Consider the following 20961-nt stretch of genomic DNA (forward strand, 5'->3'; position numbering starts at 1 on the left):
GTGTGTGTGTAGGGCAATGTTCATCTGGATCTACCCTCAGAGAATTGTGGTGAGGGGAAAGTGTGTAAAACAGGATGCTGGACTAGATAGGCCTGATCCAGCAGGGCAGTTCTTATGTTTAGGGGAGTCACAGCATGTACTTTCAGCTGAAATGCTGAGAACGGAGCTGTTGAAGTATGGATCCTCATTAGTGTGGGGTTTGAAATGTTCATTTTCCTTTGCTAAAAGCTCACAGCACTGTATCTTGGTCACTTCAGCTCTCCAGCTCCTCCAGCAATGCCCCCCCCCATCTTCTTCATAATGAGTAATCATGACTTTCCTCACCCCACTATTGAAGTCCAGCACTTAGCAGCACAAGCCCCTTGGCCTGATTGGTTGGTAGGTTGGCCAAAGAAGCAGCACAAAATTAAATCCAGTACAAGTAAACATAACATACACAGAGGAATGTGTGAGAATCAAGGCGTGAGAGGAGAATCTATTTTCAATGGATAATTAAAATCAATTTTTAATTTAAATTGAACTGTAATTTCAATTGAAATAATACAGTACTGTACTTATCAAAATTAAAATTAATTTTTAATTTGAATTTTAACTAAAAATCAAATTTCATCAAAATTAAAACAACATTTATAAAAATGATAATTAGCATCTTATGAAGCCAGCGCAATGTTGCAAGAGGTTTCAGAAAATAGCTCCAAGAAGCGCCACAGTAATGGCTCAAAAAAGGCTTCAAAAGCTCCAGAGCAATGACTCCCTAAGGATACTCAATGCTACCCCAAAGTGGCTCTTAGAAGCACAAAATCCTCTAAACATGCAGACCAAAGCACTCTACTGTCCTCCGCCAAACTCTTCTCCCAACCCATGAGCATGTGCAGCAAGATGTGCAGAAAGATGAGCATGTGCAGCAAGTTCTGCCACATGTAAGGGCAGAACTGCGCTGCCAAAAACCGTGGATATCTGAAGCCGCTTGCCAGGGGCATTAGGAACATAGGAACATAGGAAACTGCCATATACTGAGTCAGACCATTGGTCTATCTAGCTCAGTATTGTCTTCACAGACTGGCAGCGGCTTCTCCAAGGTTGCAGGCAGGAATCTCTCTCAGTCCTATCTTGAAGATGCCAGGGAGGGAACTTGAAATCTTCTGCTCTTCCCAGAGCGGCTTCATCCCCTGAGGGGAATATCTTGCAGTGCTCACACATCAAGTCTCCATTGAGGTTGGGTATATATTGCCCAACCTCAGATATGCGAAACCGTGAGTGCCAAAACAGTAGATAACTAGGGCTGCCTGTACTATTTAATTTTTCAGATTGGTTTTAGAGGTAAAATAAACTTCCGATGAAGTGATAAAAGATAACATTTATACCTTTTCAATTTCTTGGGAAGCCAGTATTTGGCTTGTACTAGCCATTGTTTTAACCTTTGTTGTTTGACAGCTGTACACTTTTGCAAGCAGGATTCAAAACTATTGTCCCAGCATTACATTTGACTTCAGCCTCATTTTACATTCAGGACTAAAATTTTTTTACATTCAGGACTAGTCATTCAGGACATACTCATTTTACATTCAGGACTAGTCAACCTTATTAATTTTTAAGGGCTGCCAACTGGTGTAAAGATTTTTTTAGCTGATGAATCATCTGCCGTTCAGTCTAATAAATTATGTTTATATACTTTTAAAAATGTCCTTGTCCCCTTGCTAAATTTTAGCTGTTGCTAAAATTTACCTTAACTAAATCTGGCTCCCACTGATCAATCAATGAATATTGTGGTCCTAAGCAAGCCTACTCAGAAGTAACTCTTCTGGATTTATTAGCTGGTATGTGTGTTTAGGATTGCAGAGTTAAACTTTTGTTTATTTATCCAATTTAATTATAAGTATATTCTGGTGTTCGATGTTAACTGGCGTCTGGATGAAACTCTCTCAACATAACTGCTATTTTTAAAATTTGAAGTTATTTATTTATTACTCATTTATTTATCATATTTATATGCCACCTGATATATACATCTCTAGTTATAACAAATTATAACATGCTACCTTTTCTTGGCATGATTGTATTGGCAGATCTGTACTTGCAGAGATCTGTACTGAAAACAGTGTTTAATCTGAAACTTGTTTGTTAACAGGGCCTTCATTTAGAAGATGTCAAAGATGTTCCTTTTGGATTCCAAACACTAACGACTGATACTTCCAAACTTGGTACTTTTTATTCACTGAAAATGGTCAAACGGCTCTATGTCGAAAAGTCTCTTAACCCTACTACGGTAAGCTATTAAGAAATAATCACCAAATTTCTCTCTGAACCAACAACGTGTGGTCTAAAACACCACCATAGATATTTGCTAGCATCTGGACCCAATTACTTGATGGAAGTCTCATTGAAATTAATAGGGCAAGTTAGGCATGACTTGTAGTTCCCCCTTTTCAGTTTTATTGCAAAAGTTGTTTCATGCTGTGTTAAAAAAAAAATCAGTCAAAATTCGCATCCTACCTTCATCTGAAAGCAAGTACTAAATTACTATTCAGCCATTACTGTCCCGCCCTGTCTATGACTTAAGCACAATGATCTCAGGTTGCTAAATCAGCAATGCATCTTGAATGTTGGCTGGGGCACAATCAGGGGCGGAGCCACAATTGAGCAAACGGGTTCAAAAAACTTGGGTCTCTGCCAAACAGGGACCACGCCCGGCACCCTCACCGATGCCCCATGTGTCTGATATCAGATGCAGGGGGCACGGCTTCACTTACAAATGGGGCTGTGTTCCTCATTTGAGAGCAAACACCGGCCAGTGCTGCGTTTGCAGCGTGGCAGGGAGAGCGTTCCTGGCCGCACTGTGAAAACAGTGCTGGCTGGTGGGGGAGCTGGCTGGTGGGGGAGAGGCTTTGTTTGCGAATGAGGCCCCCCGCCCCCCGCTTGGGAGCAAATACCAGCCAGCATCACGTTCACAGCGTGGCCAGGAATACTCTCCCTGCCGTGAAAGGTAAGGAGAGCAGCTCCTGGCCACGCTGCGAATGCAGCGCTGGCTGGTATTTGCTCTCAAACAGGGAACGCGGCCCCATTTGTAATTGAAGCCGTGTCCCTTGCATCTGACGTCAGACACAGCAGCGCTGATGTCAGACTCAGGGGCAGGGCAGGGGGAGCTGCCACGGCAGGAGGAACACGGGCCTCCAGCTGGCTTCCTCCACCACTGGGCACAATTGTCCACGCGAATCCTGTTGACATTAATATAACTATTCAAGAGGAAGGGTTTGAGGGTTGCATCCATGAAAAAATGGTTGTTCTGACAGAAAGATGTGTTATATATTCTACAGCTCATTTCAAAATACAGCTAAGCTACAGTACTTTGTTTTAATCATGTTTCGTTTTAAAAATCAATGGGATTCAAGGACCAGGAAAGGATTGCAGAGGACGGGGGGATTCTCTCAAACCTTTTCCAGATGGCAGTAAAATGTGGGCTTTTAAAAGCTTCTGCACTAATTTCTCACAGTGTCTCACTCACAGTTCAGGTGCAGTCATAGGCTTGCATAGGCTCCTGTGCTCTATCATACCACAGTTTGACTCTCTGGCCAGACACTGAGTATGAAACCTGAGCAATTTTTGTGTGCCACCTTCTGGCCAGCACTTGCAGACCTGTCCCTTTGCATTAGTACTGTCTTTTTAAGTAGTAAGGGGTGGTTTTGCATGCACTAGCCAGTAGGTGGCAGTGCAAAAAATTGCATGAAATCTGTTCTAGGGATGTGCACAAAATGGCTCATGCAGGTGCGGGTGGGGCAGAGAGCAGTTCTTTTAAGAAGCGCCGCAGGGAGTAATTCCCTTAAGAAGCACCATGTGCAACCTTTGCTAGAGTGAGCGCCATGCCTGGAAAAGTGGCGGGGCGGCAGCAGAACAGGTAAGGACTTACCTGCTTCTTTAGGGAACCGCTTCCTGTTCCACTGAACCTGTTCGCCTGTGGGCACCCGAGCTGGTTCGGTGTTTCCCAAAGGAGGTGCCGAACTGGTTCGTGCACATCCCTAATCTTTGCTAAGCATCTGGCCAGAAAGTCAAATAGCAGAGCACAGGAGCCTACGGAAGCCGACAGACTTATCTGGACTGTGAGTGAGACAGTGTGAGAAACTAGTGTGGAAGCTTTAAAAAGCCCACACTTTATTGCCATCTGGAGAAACTCTTACTGCTTTTTGTACTGTAAGATTACTCCGACATTGCAGGGAGGTAAGACAGACAGCTGTTTAGAATTGAAGGTGTTTATGATAAATCCAAACATATCTGTCATGAATGATGTGTGAGTCATGGACATTTTTGTTAGTATATACATTAGACACAAAGAATTTTTGATTGTATTTATAATTTTTGGATGTTACAGTAAGGTCTGTGGGACATAGTGTTTAAATTGGTTGAAAAGTACACAACATTATATTTATTCCTTCATTTTGGTTACTCATGATTGTGTTTATAAAAGCCTTATAAATTGCATTTGCAGTGGCATGTTTAATTCAAGACTAAGGAGGAAATGCTGGCCCCATTCTAAATTCATTAGAGTGTAACTTGAATGTTTTAGACTCAACTTAATTAAACTGATTACCATAAAAAACAGTTAATGCAAATTTAAGAATAGATTCTTCCTTTAATATGTGTCAAGAGTTTAAAAATTTTGATCAAATTAGATAAATGGCTCAAGGAGATTTACAAGGATATAATCTATTATATATTTTGAATAATTTGCATGTTTGTATGTTAGTGTGAAATAAAGTCATGTTTCCTGATGACCTACAGAGATCAAATTCAGATACTAAATTTTGTGTGAACAATCCTGCCACTGAACATAGCTGAATGCACTACTTTTTACACAGGGATATGCTTGGGAACACATTATTATAATATTTTAGTAGAAATTCTAAATATAATCATAATATTTTATTGTTCTCAACAAATTTTTAACATTCAGTCATACTTTTAAAAAATTTAATGTTTTTTGACATTTTGTATTTTACAAACATCAATAATTCCAAAATGGTATAATACCCAAGAAAATCAGGAGATTTTTCTCAGATACAAATTTACTGATTTAAATTTACTACATATGGTCATTATTCAATAAAATGAATAATGTTTGAAGTTGAAATCCTGTACATTTCAAACTGTTATTTTACTTCCTTTTGGCAAGCATATTAATACAAATTATATTACATATATTTAATTTCCTGACCTTTCCTATAAGTGTAATCTACGCATAATTACTTTGCCCATTCAATGACGGGCCTCACCTACTAGTCACATATATGACAAGTTGTGCAGGCCTGGCTTATAGGGTTGCCATATGTTTACAAATCTATCTAACCTGCCAATCTGTGGGCTTCTGGCCCTTCCCTATTTCCAGATGAGGAATATAAAAGCTGGTTTTCCCAGCACCATTCAGTTTCCCATCTTTTAAAAAAATGTCTGTGCATACATTGTTACGCACAAGTACTGGGGCAGAAGTGATGTGTGTGTGTGTGTGTGTGTGTACGCAAGGCACAACACTACCATGGCAGCCAGCACACCCCCTCTCCCAATCAAATTACCACTGCTGTGTAAGGAATTGTCTATTTGGGCTTTTCTTCAATGTCAGTGGTCATTTTAATTGGTCCAACTGCAGAAGCAGCAATTGCAAAGATCACAGCCAAGGTACTGTCAATGAGCACAGATGCCCTCTGCTGGAATCTTGCTTCTGTTGCTGGACCAATTATTCAGTTTGAACTGATCCACATAGAAACCATTACTCAATAGGCATAGCAGCTCTCCATCCAGGATATGAGCCAGTACTGGACCAGAACTGCCTGGCCCCTGGTGGGCCACCATATATGTCTGATGGACTCCACTCTTTGTAATTAGTTGCAAGTTCTGCAGGCTCGGATAGTTTAATTGTTAATGATTTGGAAATAATAAAGAAGCCATGGCATTTCGGGCCAATGCAGTAAAAGAAGTGGGAGCGTATTAATATTTAAGTAATTAAATATGGAAGAGTAATTAAGTATGCCTCAAATAAGGATAAATAATTCTACTGGTAGATCTTCTTGTGCTAGAGTAATTTTAAATTGTAATTTAAATTGTAATTTTCTTGTGATAGAGTCATGCATTCATTTTGCTCCCTTCAGTTATCCTATAGTTAGATCCATGAAATGCTAATGATACAAAAGGCCAAACTTTCTTTTGGCTCTCTAGCCAGTATGTGTTTAGTAAACCTCAAAATTAGGTTAGTTAGTGGTGGACCTTTTATTGCAACTCGTTTCTCATGGTGACTGGGGGGAAAACACATTTGAATGTAAGACTACATATGAGAGCTGTAAGGTATTCCCCTTAGGGGATGGAGCCATAGCTCTGTGGAAGAACATTTGCATGCAGAAGGTCTCAGGTTCACTCCCTGGCATCCATAGGTTGGGCTGGAAAAGACCTCCAACTGAAACCTTGGATAGCCACTGCCAGACAATGTAGTCCAGGGTTTCCCAACCTGTAGTACCCCTGATGTTGCTGAACTACAATTCCCATCATCCCTCAGCTACAATTTGTTGTGGCTGAGGATGATGGGAGTTGTAGTTCAGCAGCATCTGGATTACCACAGGTTGGGAACCTCTGGTGTAGACAATACTGAGCTAGAGGCACCAATGGTCTGGCTTCCTGTATTCCAGTGTTCCAGTAGCTTCAAACCCATTGTGGGTTGATTTGATGCAGCTCTTTAGGGGTGTGCACGGAACCGCGGAGCTGTGGTCTGGCACTGGGGTTTAAGGGGTTCCTTTAAGGGCGGGTTTACTTACCCCTCCCGCTGCTTTCCCAACTCCGGCGCACATATTTCCTTTAGTAATCGGGGTGGCAGGATACCTCTCTGCCTCCCCTTCCCCCGCTTGGCTGCAAAAGGCTTAAAAAAGCTTTCACGTCGCGGAGACATGAAGCACGCACACAACGTGCGCATGCGCAAAAGGCTTCTTAAAGCCTTTTGCAGCCAAGCGGGGGAGGGGGTGGCAAGGAAGTATCCTGCCACCCCGATTACCCAAGGAAATATGTGCGCCGGAGTTGGGAAAGTGGCGGGAGGGGTAAGTAAACCCTCCCCCGCCTTTAAAGGAACCCCCCACCCCAATCCACCCGAACCCAAACCGCCCATGTCTGGACCAGTCCGGAGGCCTGTAGAATGGCCTCCGGACTGGTCTGGGCACATCACTACAGCTTTTTGCTGGGAATTTGGGTTCAGTGGAATATATCAGAGCTTAATCTAGCTCCTTGTGTCTTACAGGAGTTTGTCAGTTCTGTCAAAAGACCCTTCCCATCGGAATTGGAACTAGTAGATTTCAAAGACAAAACGGAAGACACTAGACTGCAAATCAACAAGTCTGTTTCTGATCTAACTGATGGTAAGTGCATCTTAAATCAAGGGATCTATTTCATGTCTTTGAAGAGATACGTAAATGTCCTCTGACTTCTTTGAATCAAAGACTGTGCTATCAGGGATATGGGTGGAGCTCACCATAGGCATTTTAGCACTCCAGGCAACATATTGACATGGTGTCAGGGCCATAGCTAGGGGAGAGGAGGCCCGTATTCGCCCCTGTGAGGGAGATAATGAAGAAAATAGGGAGGAGTGGAGCTGGGGGGGCCTCGGGGGCTGGGGGGGCCGGGTTCTTTGAACCCATCCGCTCAATTATAGCCTCACCCCTGCATGGTGCTCCTCCTTCTGCTCTGGATTGGCCCCTTTCTTTTCACCTTATGGCCCCTTTCTCCCCACCTTGCTTTACCTCATGATTGATCAAACCCCAGCAGTGCTTCCTTCACACTCCTGTTCTGATAGCCATGCCATTCTGTCCCATGGCCCCCTCCTTAGCCCTTCTTGTCCCTGCCATTCAGGAACCTTTGACAGACTTTCTCTGCTTACACAACTGCGTGCCACAATTCTCCCACCTCCCAATTCTCCATGAGCATCATTTTTTTATCTGCTCTGATTCCTTTGCCTGTTATTAGTCTGTTCCTTCTTTGTCTCCCTATAGTATGCCCTCCTTTTTGTCTTCTGATTTTTCCGACACTAAAAGTACAGAAACTATGGCCCAACTTCAATGAAAAGCCCTCTCTATCTCCTTTTGCAATAAAATTGCTGCTTAGGGTCTTCGGTTTGCCCAGGGAAAAGGCCACTGAACCTAGGCTGCAATCCTAAACCCACTTACTGGTGAGCAAGTGCCATTGAATTTAGTGGGACTTACTTCTGAGTATGAATGTGTGAGTAAGATTTCACTTTTCATGGGATAGCAGATATACACTGGTTGCTCATTTGCAGCTGTAATGTTTCTAAGTTTTAAAAGTCAACAAGTGCATCCATCAAAAACAGGCTAGCAGTCAGTGCTTGAACTCACCAGTTCATTTAATCTCCAACTAAACTTTTTTTTGACAGTTTAAAAAATATACTTTGGCTGACAGCCAAGCTAAATTACTCATGAGTAACTTATTCCATTAATTTCCATGGACTACTCATGAATAACTTAGTAATCATGATTAATTCCCAACTAGGAGTTAGATAAACCAGGGTTTCTTAACTGTGGGCCCCCAGATGTTGTTGTACTACAACTCCCATCATCTCCTGACATGACCTTTGTGGCTGAGGATGATGGGAGTTGTAGTCCAACAACATCTGGGAGCCCAAGGTTAAGAAACCTTGAGATAAGCGTAGTCTCAAACTAGATACTTGCTTAGATTTTATGGATGAGTTTCTTTTATTTCCTCTTTAATATTTATTATGGATGAGTTTCTTTTTACTAATCAGGCTTTGATTTGTTCATGACTGATATGGAAACTTGTCAGGATGAGTGTAGTAAACTGTATGCAAACTGGGTATGAGGATTTATAGAGAGTCATTGCATCTTAGAGGTGTCTGGAGGCCATACAGATCCATGATTGGGTCGCTTATCTCTGTACATTTATTTTAAAAGCATCTGCATTCCCACGGCCTCCACCCTCCACCCGTTGGACTGGAACTGTCATGTGTGTGGGGTGGTGGTATGTGCATCTGATATTAAGTGACTGCTCCAAAAACTGCTTGGGGAAACATACCAGTCCACGAACATTTCCCCTAAGACAACAAATAGCAGCTTGCGAATGCAATTTACATCAGCACGGTGGAAAACATTACTATCCTTTCCTCTGATGCTGCAGGCTGATTCAATCCCTGCCACGCCTGCTTTTAAAGAAATTTAAAGGGATGGGAGATCTAATGACAGATCTCTAACATCTCATCAGGGTTGGCCCTGGGAAAAAGCAACTGCTGCAATTATTAATTATTATTATTAATAATATAAATATAATATAATAATATTTTCTCCCAGTGAATGTCTGCTCTTTAACATCTGTGGCTGCTTAAAAAAAAAATGAAAGACCCTGTTATTTGTTCAGGCTTTTACCCCTTGGGGACTGCAGGTTTTCTCAGTTTTCCTGCTTCTTTTTTTTGGGGGGGGGGTTGGTTGGTATTATGGTTTTACTGTTTAACTGATCTCAAGGTTTTAAGTGAGATTTTTATGGAGTTTTATTGTGTTCTAGCTTTTGTAAACCGCCTTGGGATGTCTTATGAAAGGTGGTATAAAAACTGATTGATGAATGAATGAATGAAATAATCATATGAATACGAATACGACAAGTATTTATACCAAAGTTATAACCAAAGTTCCCAAAGCAGTTTACATACAGAAATTAATTAATTAATTAAATGGCTGCCTGTCCCCAAAGGGCTCATAGTCTAAAAAAGAAACGTAAGAAAGCCACCAACAACAGCCACGGGAGGGATGCTGTGCTGGGGTTGGATAGGGCCAATAGCTCTCCTGCTGCTAAATAAAGAGAATCACCACTTTTAAAAGGTGCCTCTTTGCTCAGTTAGCACGGATAACTGAGCAATAACAAACTTTATTTGTTAGCTACCCATAACAAATTATTGTCTGGGCAGCTCACAACACAGCAATAAAACATCAAGTAAAAACACATAAAATCACGCCCCCCCCCCAATACAAAATATTGTCCAAAATTGTTTTTACAGTACAAAACAATTTAAAAACAATTTAAAACAAGTCAGTTTTAAAAATCAAATTTAAAAGTCAGTGAACAGAAAGGTCTTCACCTGGCGTCTAAAAGAACAAAGTGACCGGGGTGTAGCTATAATTGAGCGGATGGGTGATAGTGCATTGGGGGAGGCTGTTCCATAAATGGGGTGCAACCACCAAAAAGGCCCTCTTTCTAGTAGCCACCCTCTTCACTTCATTTGTCAGGGGCACTCAGAGCAGGGCCTCTGAAGAAGGCCTTAAGGTCCGAGTCAGGACATATGAGGCAAGGAGCTCTCTCAGGTAACTTGGTCCCAAGGCATTTCTGGCTTGGTCCCTAACACAGTTCTGTGCAGTAGGTAGCTGTATTGCATTGGCTGGATCCAATAAACAAAGGGATAGAATCTAACAAGCTAGAAAACCTAGGTGGACTGGAGTCCTCCACAGAAACCCTGTGGGTGACAATACAAGGCCTGAAAGGGAACATGCTACTGGGGACGTGCTATCGCCCTCCAGATCAAAGTGCCGACAGTGACTGGGAGTTGCAGAAGGAAATCAGGGAGGCGTCAAGGAGAGGCAAGACTGTAATTATGGGTGACTTCAATTACCCACACATAGACTGGGTAAATTCACAGTCAGTTTAGGACAAAGAGGTCAAATTTCTAGATATTCTAAATGACTGTGCCCTAGAACACTTGGTCTTGGAACAAACCAGAGAGAAGGTGACCTTGGACCTAATTCTGAGTGGCACCCAGGACCTGGTGCATGATGTCAGTGTCATCGACCCTTTAGGGAACAGTGACCATAGTGGCATCAAATTCAGCATACATGCGGGGAGAGACATTTTGAATTTCACGGACATTTTGAATTTCAGAAGAGGAAACTTCTCCAAAATGAGGAATATGGAGAAAAGAAAGCTGAAAGAGAAAATCAAGAGAGTCACTTCACTCCAGAGTGCATGGAATTTACTCAAAACCATAATACTAGAAGCCCAGTTAGATTGTATACCCAAAAGGAGGAAAGGTACCACTAAGTCCAGGAGGATGCCAGAATGGCTAACGGGAACTGTCAAGGAAGCCATAAAAGGGAAGACTTCCTTCCGAAATTGGAAGGCCTGTCCAAATGAAGAGAACAGAAAGGAACACAAACTCTGGCAAAAGAAATGCAAAGTGACAATAAGGGAGGCAAAAAGAGAGTCTGAGGAACATTTAGCCAAAAGTATAAAGGGGAATAACAAAAACTTCTTTAAATACATCAGAAGCAGGAAACCTGCCAGGGAGGCGGTTGGACCATTAGACAATGAGGGAGTGAAAGGGATTATTAAGGAGGATATGGAGGTTGCAGAGAAGATGAATGAGTTCTTTGTGTCTATCTTCACAGCAGAGGATACTGAGTATATACCTGTTCTTGAACCAGGCTTTTTAGGGATGGAGGCTAGAGAGCTGAGTCAGATAGAAGTGACAAGAGATGATGTTCTAAACTGTCTGGAAAAACTGAAAACTAACAAATCACCAGGGCCGTATGGCATCCATCCAAGAGTTCTCAAAGAACTCAAATGTGAAATTGCCGACCTCCTTGCTAAAATATATAACTTATTCCTGAAATCGGGCTCTGTACCAGAGGACTGGAGAGTAGCAAATCGGGCTCTGTACCAGAGGACTGGAGAGTAGCAAATGTAACACTGATTTTCAAAAAGGGATCCAGGGGCAATCCGGGAAATTACAGGCAGGTTAGCCTAACATCCATTCCAGGCAAACTGATGGAAAGCAGCCTCAAGGATAAAATTGTAAAGCACCTAGAAGAACAGGCCCTGCTGGGAGTGAGCCAGCATGGCTTCCGCAAAGGTAAATCTTGCCTCACCAACCTTTTGGAGTTCTTTGAGAGTGTCAACAAGTGTGTGGATCAAGGTGATCCAGTTGACATAGTATACCTGGACTTCCAAAAAGCTTTTGACAAAGTTTCTCATCAACGACTCCTGAGGAAACTTAGCAGTCATGGGATAAGGGGACAAGTACATGTGTGGATTGCTAACTGGTTGAAAGACAGGAAACAGAGGGTAGGTATAAATGGAGAGTTTTCACAATGGAGGGAAGTAAGAAGTGGGATCACCCAGGGATCTGTACTGGGACCGGTGCTTTTTAATTTATTCATCAGTGATCTAGAAGCAGGGGTAAGCAGCGAGATGGCCAAATTTTCAGATGATACCAAACTCTTCCGGGTAGTGAAATCCAAAACAGATTGTGAGGAGCTCCAAAAGGATCTCTCCAGACTGGGGGAGTGGGCGACAAAATGGCAAATGCGGTTCAATGTTAGCAAGTGTAAGGTGATGCACATTGGGACGAAAAACTCCAACTTCAAGTATGTGCTGGGATCTGAGCTGTCGGTGACTGACCAGGAGAGGGATCTTGGAGTTGTGGTGGACAGCTCGTTGAAAGTGTTGACTCAATGTGTGGCAGCTGTGAAAAAAAGGCCAATTCCATGCTAGGGATCATTAGGAAGGGGATTGAAAATAAAATGGCTAATATTATAATGCCCTTATACAAAACTATGGTGCGACCACACTTGGAGTACTGTGTACAATTCTGGTCACCACATCTAAAAAAGGACATTGTAGAACTGGAAAAGGTACAGAAGAGGCAACCAAGATGATCAGGGGCCTAGAGCACCTTTCTTATAAGGCAAGACTACAACACCTGGGGCTTTTTAGTTCAGAAAAAAGATGACTGCGGGGAGACATGATAGAGGTCTATAAAATCTTGCATGGTGTGGAGAAAGTGGAGAGAGAGATATATTCTTTTCCCTCTCACACAACACTAGAACCAGGGGTCACTACTTGAAATTGATTGCCAGGAGGTCTAGGACCAACAAACGGAAGTACTTTTTCACACAACACGTGATCCACTTGTGGAACTCTCTGCCACAGGATGTGGTGACAGCCAACAGCCTGGATGGCTTTAAGAGGGGTTTGGATAACTTCATGGAGGAGAGGTCTATCAGTTACTACCAGTCGGAGGGCTGTGGGCCACCTCCAGCCTCAAAGGTACCAGTTGCAGGGGAGTAATGGCAGGAGAGAGGGCACGCCCTCAACTCCTGCCTGTGGCTTCCAGCAGCATCTGGTGGGCCACTGTGCGAAACAGGATGCTGGACTAGATGGGCCTTGGGCCTGATCCAGCAGGGCTGTTCTTATGTTCTTAATATATAAATATGCATCATAAATGTATATTTTTAACATACTTGTAATAAACCCAATTGTTCTTGTTCTACTTACCTGGCTAAATCCTTTTCTGAGAAGCCAGAGGACATCCCAGAAACACTTTAGAAAAGATTGCAGTTCACCACTGGCAGACTCAACTTGACCCCCTATTCCAAAGGCATGCCCAAGGTGGTGAGCTACAGCTTTACTACTTATCTGTGACATGTTAGAACATGCACATAGTTACCATTTCCTGTTCCCAGATCAGCCCACGGGGAGTTCATCATCTCAGCTGTTTGTCTTCACTCATCCTGCATGTGAACATATGGAGCTACCTTAATACTGAGTCAGACTGTTGATTCATCTAGTCCAGTATTGTCACACTGGCAGGAGTTCTTAGGCAGAGGTCTTTCCCAGTCCTGCTGCTTGAGACATTATTTCAGCCTGGGGATTGAATCTGAGGAGTTCTGGAAAGCATGCACTTTATCTCTGAAGAATGGATCTTCCCACATATGTGCAGTGCATGATATCTGGGCCATACTGTGTGATTCTGCACTTTTCTGAAATATATAGTGTACATTTACACTATATATTTACACTGAAATATGTCAATTGCATATCTTTTCTGTAGGCTGCATCTTCTGCAAGTATCAGCCTTTGCTGTCTCATGACATATAACTGACCCTTAAGAATTGAGACTATTCTAGAGGTATCTGATAGCAACTGTTCATAAGTTTTAATTTTGGCTGGTTCATGTCCTGTATCTGCAAAATCTAGTGGATGCTTTTCTAATGAAGTACTCTTGCCGATGGGTCTGCAGGTAAAATGGAGAACATTTTGGTTGAGGGGACTGTCAATAATGAGACGAAGATCCTCCTGATAAATGCAGCCTATTTTGTAACAAACTGGATGAAGAAATTTCCTGAAGGGCAAACAAAGGAATGCCCTTTTAGAATAAATAAGGTATGGAAGTAATCACATCTCCTGCTCTAAACAACTGCATATTCAAATGTTTCACCACAATGTGATATTTCAAAGGCTGTTACAAGCTGGGTACATAACAAAGTGGTGATCTTATGCGTCATCTTACAGCTTGACTCTTTTCAGCATATGACAACATGAGTGGAAGAGATTATGATCTTCATTATGCACTTAAAACTGATTGGGCTGAAAGCTAGTGCAACTAGATGACCACTTAGTAAGCATGAACATGAGCATAGAGCCGTTTTGAGGTCATGTCAGTTAAGCTATCATTTAATGATTGATGTAGATACCACCACCACCACTAAGAAACCACCCTTCTGAATTATGTGATGGAAACCACTAAAAGAGTGGTTCTCCACCACATCTTTTCACTTCTCTCCTGCTCCTGGGTTTCCTTGACACTAACAAAGCAAATATAATTTCTTTGTGCACATCATCATGTGAAAAACCATCATGTTTCTTATAATTCTATGTGTAGGAATTTAATTAGAGTAGAAGCAGTAGGAGGAGAGTGGCCCATATCTTCTGCAACACTATAAAGGTAGAAGAAGAGGTCTGCTCTCACAGAATGGTACAAGCCTAGCTGCATTGAAACCTTGCTCTGCAGCCCAGCATGGGCAGAAGGGGACTGGGAAGCAATTTTCACTTCTCTTTTCTCCCTCCACAAGCCCTTTTTCCTTTCAGAAATATGTCCCTGAGGGCTATGTGACTCTCGGGAACATATTTCTGGCAGCAAAAAGTGCTTTTGGAGGGCTGGTAGAGGAGTGAAAATTGTTTTCACCTCTCCCAGTGCCCAGACTGGTATGCAGAACAAGGCTTCAACACAGCTATTCTCCAGTTGCTCTGTGAGGCCAGAGCCCTTCTTCTGTCCTCATAGCACCGCAGAAAATGTGGGCCACTGTTCTTTGAAAGCATCTTTTCCAAAGCATTCTTTACAATGTATCCAATCTGCCGTTAATGTGTTTCTTTGCAAAGTGTATAACAGCTTAACTAGTAGTAGACTTTTCAAGGAAAACTGCTAAGGAGTCCTTTCTTGAGACACATTTCAAGGTGTATGTGAAGGCAAAAACATAAATGCTTGAACAGGAATTTTTAACCAAAACTAACATTCAGGTAGACTCATTTTACTTTCTTTTCATTTTTAATAGACTGAAACCAAACCAGTACAGATGATGAATCTGGAAGCTACATTTTGCCTTGGCTACATAAATGATATAAACACCAAGATTCTGGAACTCCCTTGTCATAACAAGCACATGAGCATGCTCATCTTGCTGCCAAAAGATATTGAGGATGATACTACTGGCTTGGAACAGGTAGAAAACTAATTCAGAAGCTAATATTAATATATTAAATAAAAACCATTTCTGCATCTCGGTCATTCTCATCCTTGAATATCCCTTAATGGTCTATTTGGAATGCAAAACAAGGAATGCATTCTTCTTTTGACTCTTTGCATGTTATGTTCATCAAAGGCTGTTGATCCACTGCTGGCCCACTATCCTGTTGATTCTCTGCAGCAGCAAAAAAAAGTATAGAACATAAGAAAGGCCCTGCTGGATCGGGCCAAAGGTCTATTTAGTCTAGCATCCTGTTTCACACAGTGGCCCACCGGGTGCCCCTGAGAAGCCCACAGCCAAGAAGAGGTGAGGGCATGCTCTCTCTCTCTCTCGCTGTTGCTCCCAATGGTAAGAACTCCTGCATCAGCTCATGACATACTTGGTGACTTTCCACCAGCGATATCAAGATTCTGCACCAAGATGGATGGTGACAACTCCATCACACAAAATAATGCACAGAGGTGATTCACAAAGCTATTGCATGGATCTGAATGGACAGATGAGGGCATGACAGAACCACCATTGATCAGACCTGCACAACTTGTGAACCTACCAGGCCAAAAGCCATCCAGCAGCTATGTATTGTGGCTTGACAAGCCCTCTATATTTATAGTTCAAGGCAGACTGCAGAACCAGGTTTACTGAGCCTCTGTTGGGCAGCCACATATGGCTGATGGACTGTGTTTGACTAGGCAAGTAACAAGTTGGACAGACCTGCACATGGCTGCTAGCTTTTAAGTTAGGTGTCATAATGGGATTGCAACTGGCAGGTAGCATAGCCGTATGGGTTTGTGTTAGTTGCCTTGCATAAACGATTTCTGTAGTTATATTTTCACAGCCACTTCATAAGAAGTTATTTATTTATTTATCATATTTATAACAAAGCGGCAGCTTTGTTATGCACGTTCACAGCTACACATACCCTTAAGTTCAGGTTATTAGACAGCTTCACTGCAAATTAATGGTGCAATATCCTCTTGAGACTTGGCTAGCAGAGCACTATGAACACCAAGATTCTAATTCACTTGCTTTCCTGCCTTATGTCTTCAGCTTGAGAAGGAGCTCACCCCTGAGAAGATGTTACAGTGGACCAACCCGAGTGCGATGGCAAACACAAAAGTGAATGTGTTCCTTCCAAAATTTAAAGTAGAAGGGAACTATGATTTCAAATTGATTTTAGAAAGCCTTGGCATGACCAACATGTTCAATGAGGATGAATCAGATTTCTCTGAAATGTCTGAGACTAAAGGGATAGTTTTGTCCCAGGTCATCCACAAAGTCTCACTGGAAGTCGTCGAGGAAGGGGCAGAGTCCCGAGATGTACCGGGATACCGGATCTTGCAACACAAAGATGAATTTAAAGTTGACCATCCTTTTATTTTCTTCTTTAGGCATAACAAAACTCGCAGTATTGTTTTCGCTGGCAGATTCTGTTCTCCTTAAACAGAATGCATTGATTAAGAAAAGTCTGATTTATATATCTATTACAATTTGTAAACCTTTGAAAATGTTGAAGGGTAATCTAAAAAGCTTCATATTTCAAGTAGGCTGTACATGAAGCCATTTTGTAGCAGATTGGAGAATGTGTACTGTTGATATACCACATTAGAACTGTATGTTATCTTACAAAGAATACAGTTCATTTCTTATTTGTTTAAAGCAATTAATGACTTTATATTGGACTCTTTGGATGGGCTCATAGCAATCTCCTCACAACTGAAAAACCTATGGAGCAAAAACATCAGGATATGACATTTTCTTGGCCTTTGTAGATGCTTCTTTCTATCAGTGGGAAGCAGAATTTTTCTAAAATGGAGAGTACATAACCTGGGATGCATCAATATTTATGTTAAAAATGGCATCATTGTACACAGCAATCATTTTTAGTACTGCCTTCCTGCTGCTTGTGTTTGATATTTGGATTACCTTAAGGCATTCTAAATAAAGTGTTACAAAAATCATGTGCTTTATCTCATTACTGAAGTTAAAACCAGGGGCAAATAGAATTGCACACTTACTATTAAAGATGTATGTAGGGGTAAATTTGGGATAGCATTAGTACTTGTCTCTGGCCTGGTAGGTGGAGCCCACAAAGAGAGGACAGGGCTGGGTCAGGGAACACAAGGGTGGCAGTGGAGGTGAAGCAGAGGCAGTGGCAGGACACAGGTGGGTGAGACCCACAATGGATAGGCAAGGTACTCACACTCTCCACCCTGTGGTGCACTAATCGCCTGAATGTTGCATCACCTGACCTCATGGGGGAACTGCCCCCATGCCATGCCATGCCATTGGAACATAGGAAACTGCCATATACTGAGTCAGAACATTAGTCAATCTAGCTCAGTATTGTCTTCACAGACTGGCAGTGGCTTCTCCAAGGCTGCAGGCAGAACTTTCTCTCAGCCCTGTCTTGGAGAAGCTGATATGAACAAGCTGGCAAACCCCTTTAATAGAATTGGGGTCTGCTCTGAGAATCCAAAAGCCAAGTTGAGGCCTGTATCTGGGAATGTGTTATTGCAAGAGATAACTAGGATGTGAGCTTTTGATTTTGCTGAACTACAGTAACCAAATTGTTTATCTCTACCCAAGGTCTAAAATTTGTTTTTACATTGTGATTGTCAAGGATAGAGGCCTGATAGAGTGCATGCTTAAATGCTGAAAGCAATCATATATTAAATGCTGAGAATAATATTTTAGAGGATTTAGGAAACTGCATATATAGATAAAGAATGCTTGTGTGTATGGGAATATATTTTATTAACATAAGTGCTAAAACCCTTTGCTTGATATCTCTTTGAATAATAATTCTTGGGACTGAAAGGTGCCAAGCTCTGTTTCTAAACTGACCACAACCTGGGTCAGGTTGGTCAAAGACAGACATGTTTCTATTTGAATTATTAAACAAAGTATCAAGCCCAGCCCTGATACGGTGTGAGAGAGTTTGGGGAAGGGGCAATTTGTATACTTTAAGGATGGAGACATAGAAAGAATTGACGTGACTGTCTTTGATTTGAGATATGACAACAAGCTTGGCAAAAGTTATAAAAGAGAGGCATTCCCCTCCCAGAGGGAAGAGAAGGGCATACTTGACCCAGGGGAAGAAGCTGTGTGTGTGTGTGTGTGTGTGTGTGTGTGTGTGTGTGTGTGTGAACCTGTAAAGGGGAAGCACATGCATTGATACCCTTTGGGAAAGTATGTGGATTCTTAGTTTGTGGAAGTAAACCTGTGCCCTGTAATTGCCAAGCTACTCAGGAGGGAGCCTTCCTTTTGGGGACAGCTGGCTGCATCCTCCCTGCTGGCACCCTCAAGGACTTCTGGCTCGACAGCCGACATGAACCTGGTAATATGCTTGGCCCTTCAGATTCCAGCAATCTTTTTCTAGACTAGCACACCCGCCCTGTACCTCCCTCCCGTCTCTCCCCCCCCTTTTCTCAGTCTTATAAATTACTCTCTATACCTTATTCTGTCTTTTCCAGTGAAGTTCTCTGCCTCAGCCATCGTATGCCAGCTGACAGGAAACGGCATCTGTTTCCCCATTCTCTTTCCGGCCCCTCCTTTCCCCTCAATCCCAAGCTTTTAATGGGCATTCCTCTTCTCTTCTCTCACTCCCTCTTCTGAGACTGTAATTTCAGCATTAGCGTCTTCTGCTCTCTGCCAAAACAGCCTTGGAATGTTTGGGAACAAATTGTAGATAACATCCTGTAGCTAGGAGACAAGCCTTCGTTTAGCTGCCCTTAATGAGAGGAAATTGATTTTAAAACTATTCAGCATTTAGTAGATTGCCTGCCTAAAAGTCAGAAAGAAATGCCTTTTTCTGTTAAGAATTGAAATTGCCTTGCATTATATTATTGGTATGATTTAACTGTCATTTAAATTATTGGGCTAGTTAAGGGAAACATTGATTGAATTGTTTGCATGTAATCAGAGCTGAGTAGTAAGAATTGTTTTGGGTTGTAGCTAAGCAACGAGATAAGACATCTCTCGCACAGAACCAAATTCCATAGCTTGGCCTGGGGCTGATAAGCCACTGCCTGCTTCTAGGCAGAACTGATTTAGCAGCTGTATACTTTGACAAGGGAGAATGCTTTAAAGCTGCTTTTAGCTGTTATTGAAATACTACACTACAATGAAACATGCATTTGATTAAGTTTGCTTGCATGCTTATTGCTCACATGTAATCATTAAACCTTCAATAAAGATAATTAAAAATTACCAGCTGTGTGACGTCTTCTCCCCTTCCCCGTCCCAATTGCCCATGAAACTCAGAAAATGAACTGGAAGAGCCTCTGTTGGCTAGTTGGGAGGGGCAAAGTCAGCCTGCTCACAACAAAGCCAGGGAGGGAAATTGGAACCTTCTGCTCTTTCCAGAATGGCTCCATCCCCTGAGGGGAATATCTACAGTGCTCACACATCAAGTCTCCCATTCATATGCAACCAGGGCAGACCCTGTTTAGCTAAGGGGACAAGTCATGCTTGCTAACACAAGACCAGCTCTCCCCTTTGCCATACCATACCATACCATACCATACCATACCATACCATACCATACCATACCATACCATACCATACCATACCATACCACACCATCTATAATATTAACAGACAACTGCACATTGTTATATATACTGTCTGATTCAAATAGTTTGAAGAGGTTGGTTTGCACATATATGTCTATGATGTGATGACTGCAGCATCACCTAGTGACTTGCATGTTGTCATTTATCAAATACTACAAACAAACTTTCATATCTCACCTGCTCAAACAAAATGCTTTTCAGTGGAGTTGTTTCACATATTCAGGTGTGAGTCACAAAGTGATGAGAAGTCAAGTGATGCACTTTCATCTGTAAACAAGAGATTCTAAGTAGAGCTAATGGGGCCTACTTTCAATTTATTTTTACTCTTACAACACTTATACAATTGAACTAAAAGGACCTTCATCAGGATCCCCTCCCTGCTCATGTCCTGTAAATTTTATTTTTATTTGATTTTAACACATATGCTCTAAAGGGGTGTTGCTAATAATCTGAATATTGTTTTTATAAAATTAAAATAAAAAAACCATTGGGATTGCCTAGGACCCCCTCCCATGTAGTATAAATTTGTTTTGTCTCTCCTTGGAAGGTAGGATAACCAGGTCACAGAAAGAAAATATATTTGAATTTAGAAAGTAAAGTCTGTAGTACAGCTTACCAGCTCTTTCAATATTGAGGGCTGATTCATGCATGCATGTACATCTCTTTGAAAAGAAATGCAGTATTAAACAACAATATGCATGTATGAACTGGCTATCACAGATCAAACACCACGGAACATCTGTATAACCCCAGGTCACCTCAGACACAATGGCACTTCAAAGTTATCCTCATAGGATGCACTACAGGCTCTTCCACTCCCCTAGAAT

The 20961-nt window shown here is 42.0% G+C and overlaps 1 protein-coding gene across 10 annotated transcripts in view; it reads left to right on the top strand.

The window, feature by feature from the left end:
• Nucleotides 1-20961, top strand: part of SERPINB5 (serpin family B member 5) — a 68001-nt gene that overhangs the window by 26015 nt on the left and 21025 nt on the right. For 6 of the 10 annotated variants that reach the window (XM_053245311.1, XM_053245312.1, XM_053245313.1 and 3 more), the window contains 2 exons: nucleotides 2129-2266; nucleotides 7265-7382. In XM_053245311.1, coding sequence (XP_053101286.1) covers nucleotides 2129-2266; nucleotides 7265-7382 — 256 coding nt within the window. The other 4 variants (XM_053245322.1, XM_053245317.1, XM_053245320.1 and 1 more) reach the window with 4 other exon arrangements.

This window comes from Hemicordylus capensis, chromosome 4, assembly GCF_027244095.1.
Source record: "Hemicordylus capensis ecotype Gifberg chromosome 4, rHemCap1.1.pri, whole genome shotgun sequence".
Taxonomy (NCBI): Eukaryota; Metazoa; Chordata; class Lepidosauria; order Squamata; family Cordylidae; genus Hemicordylus; species Hemicordylus capensis.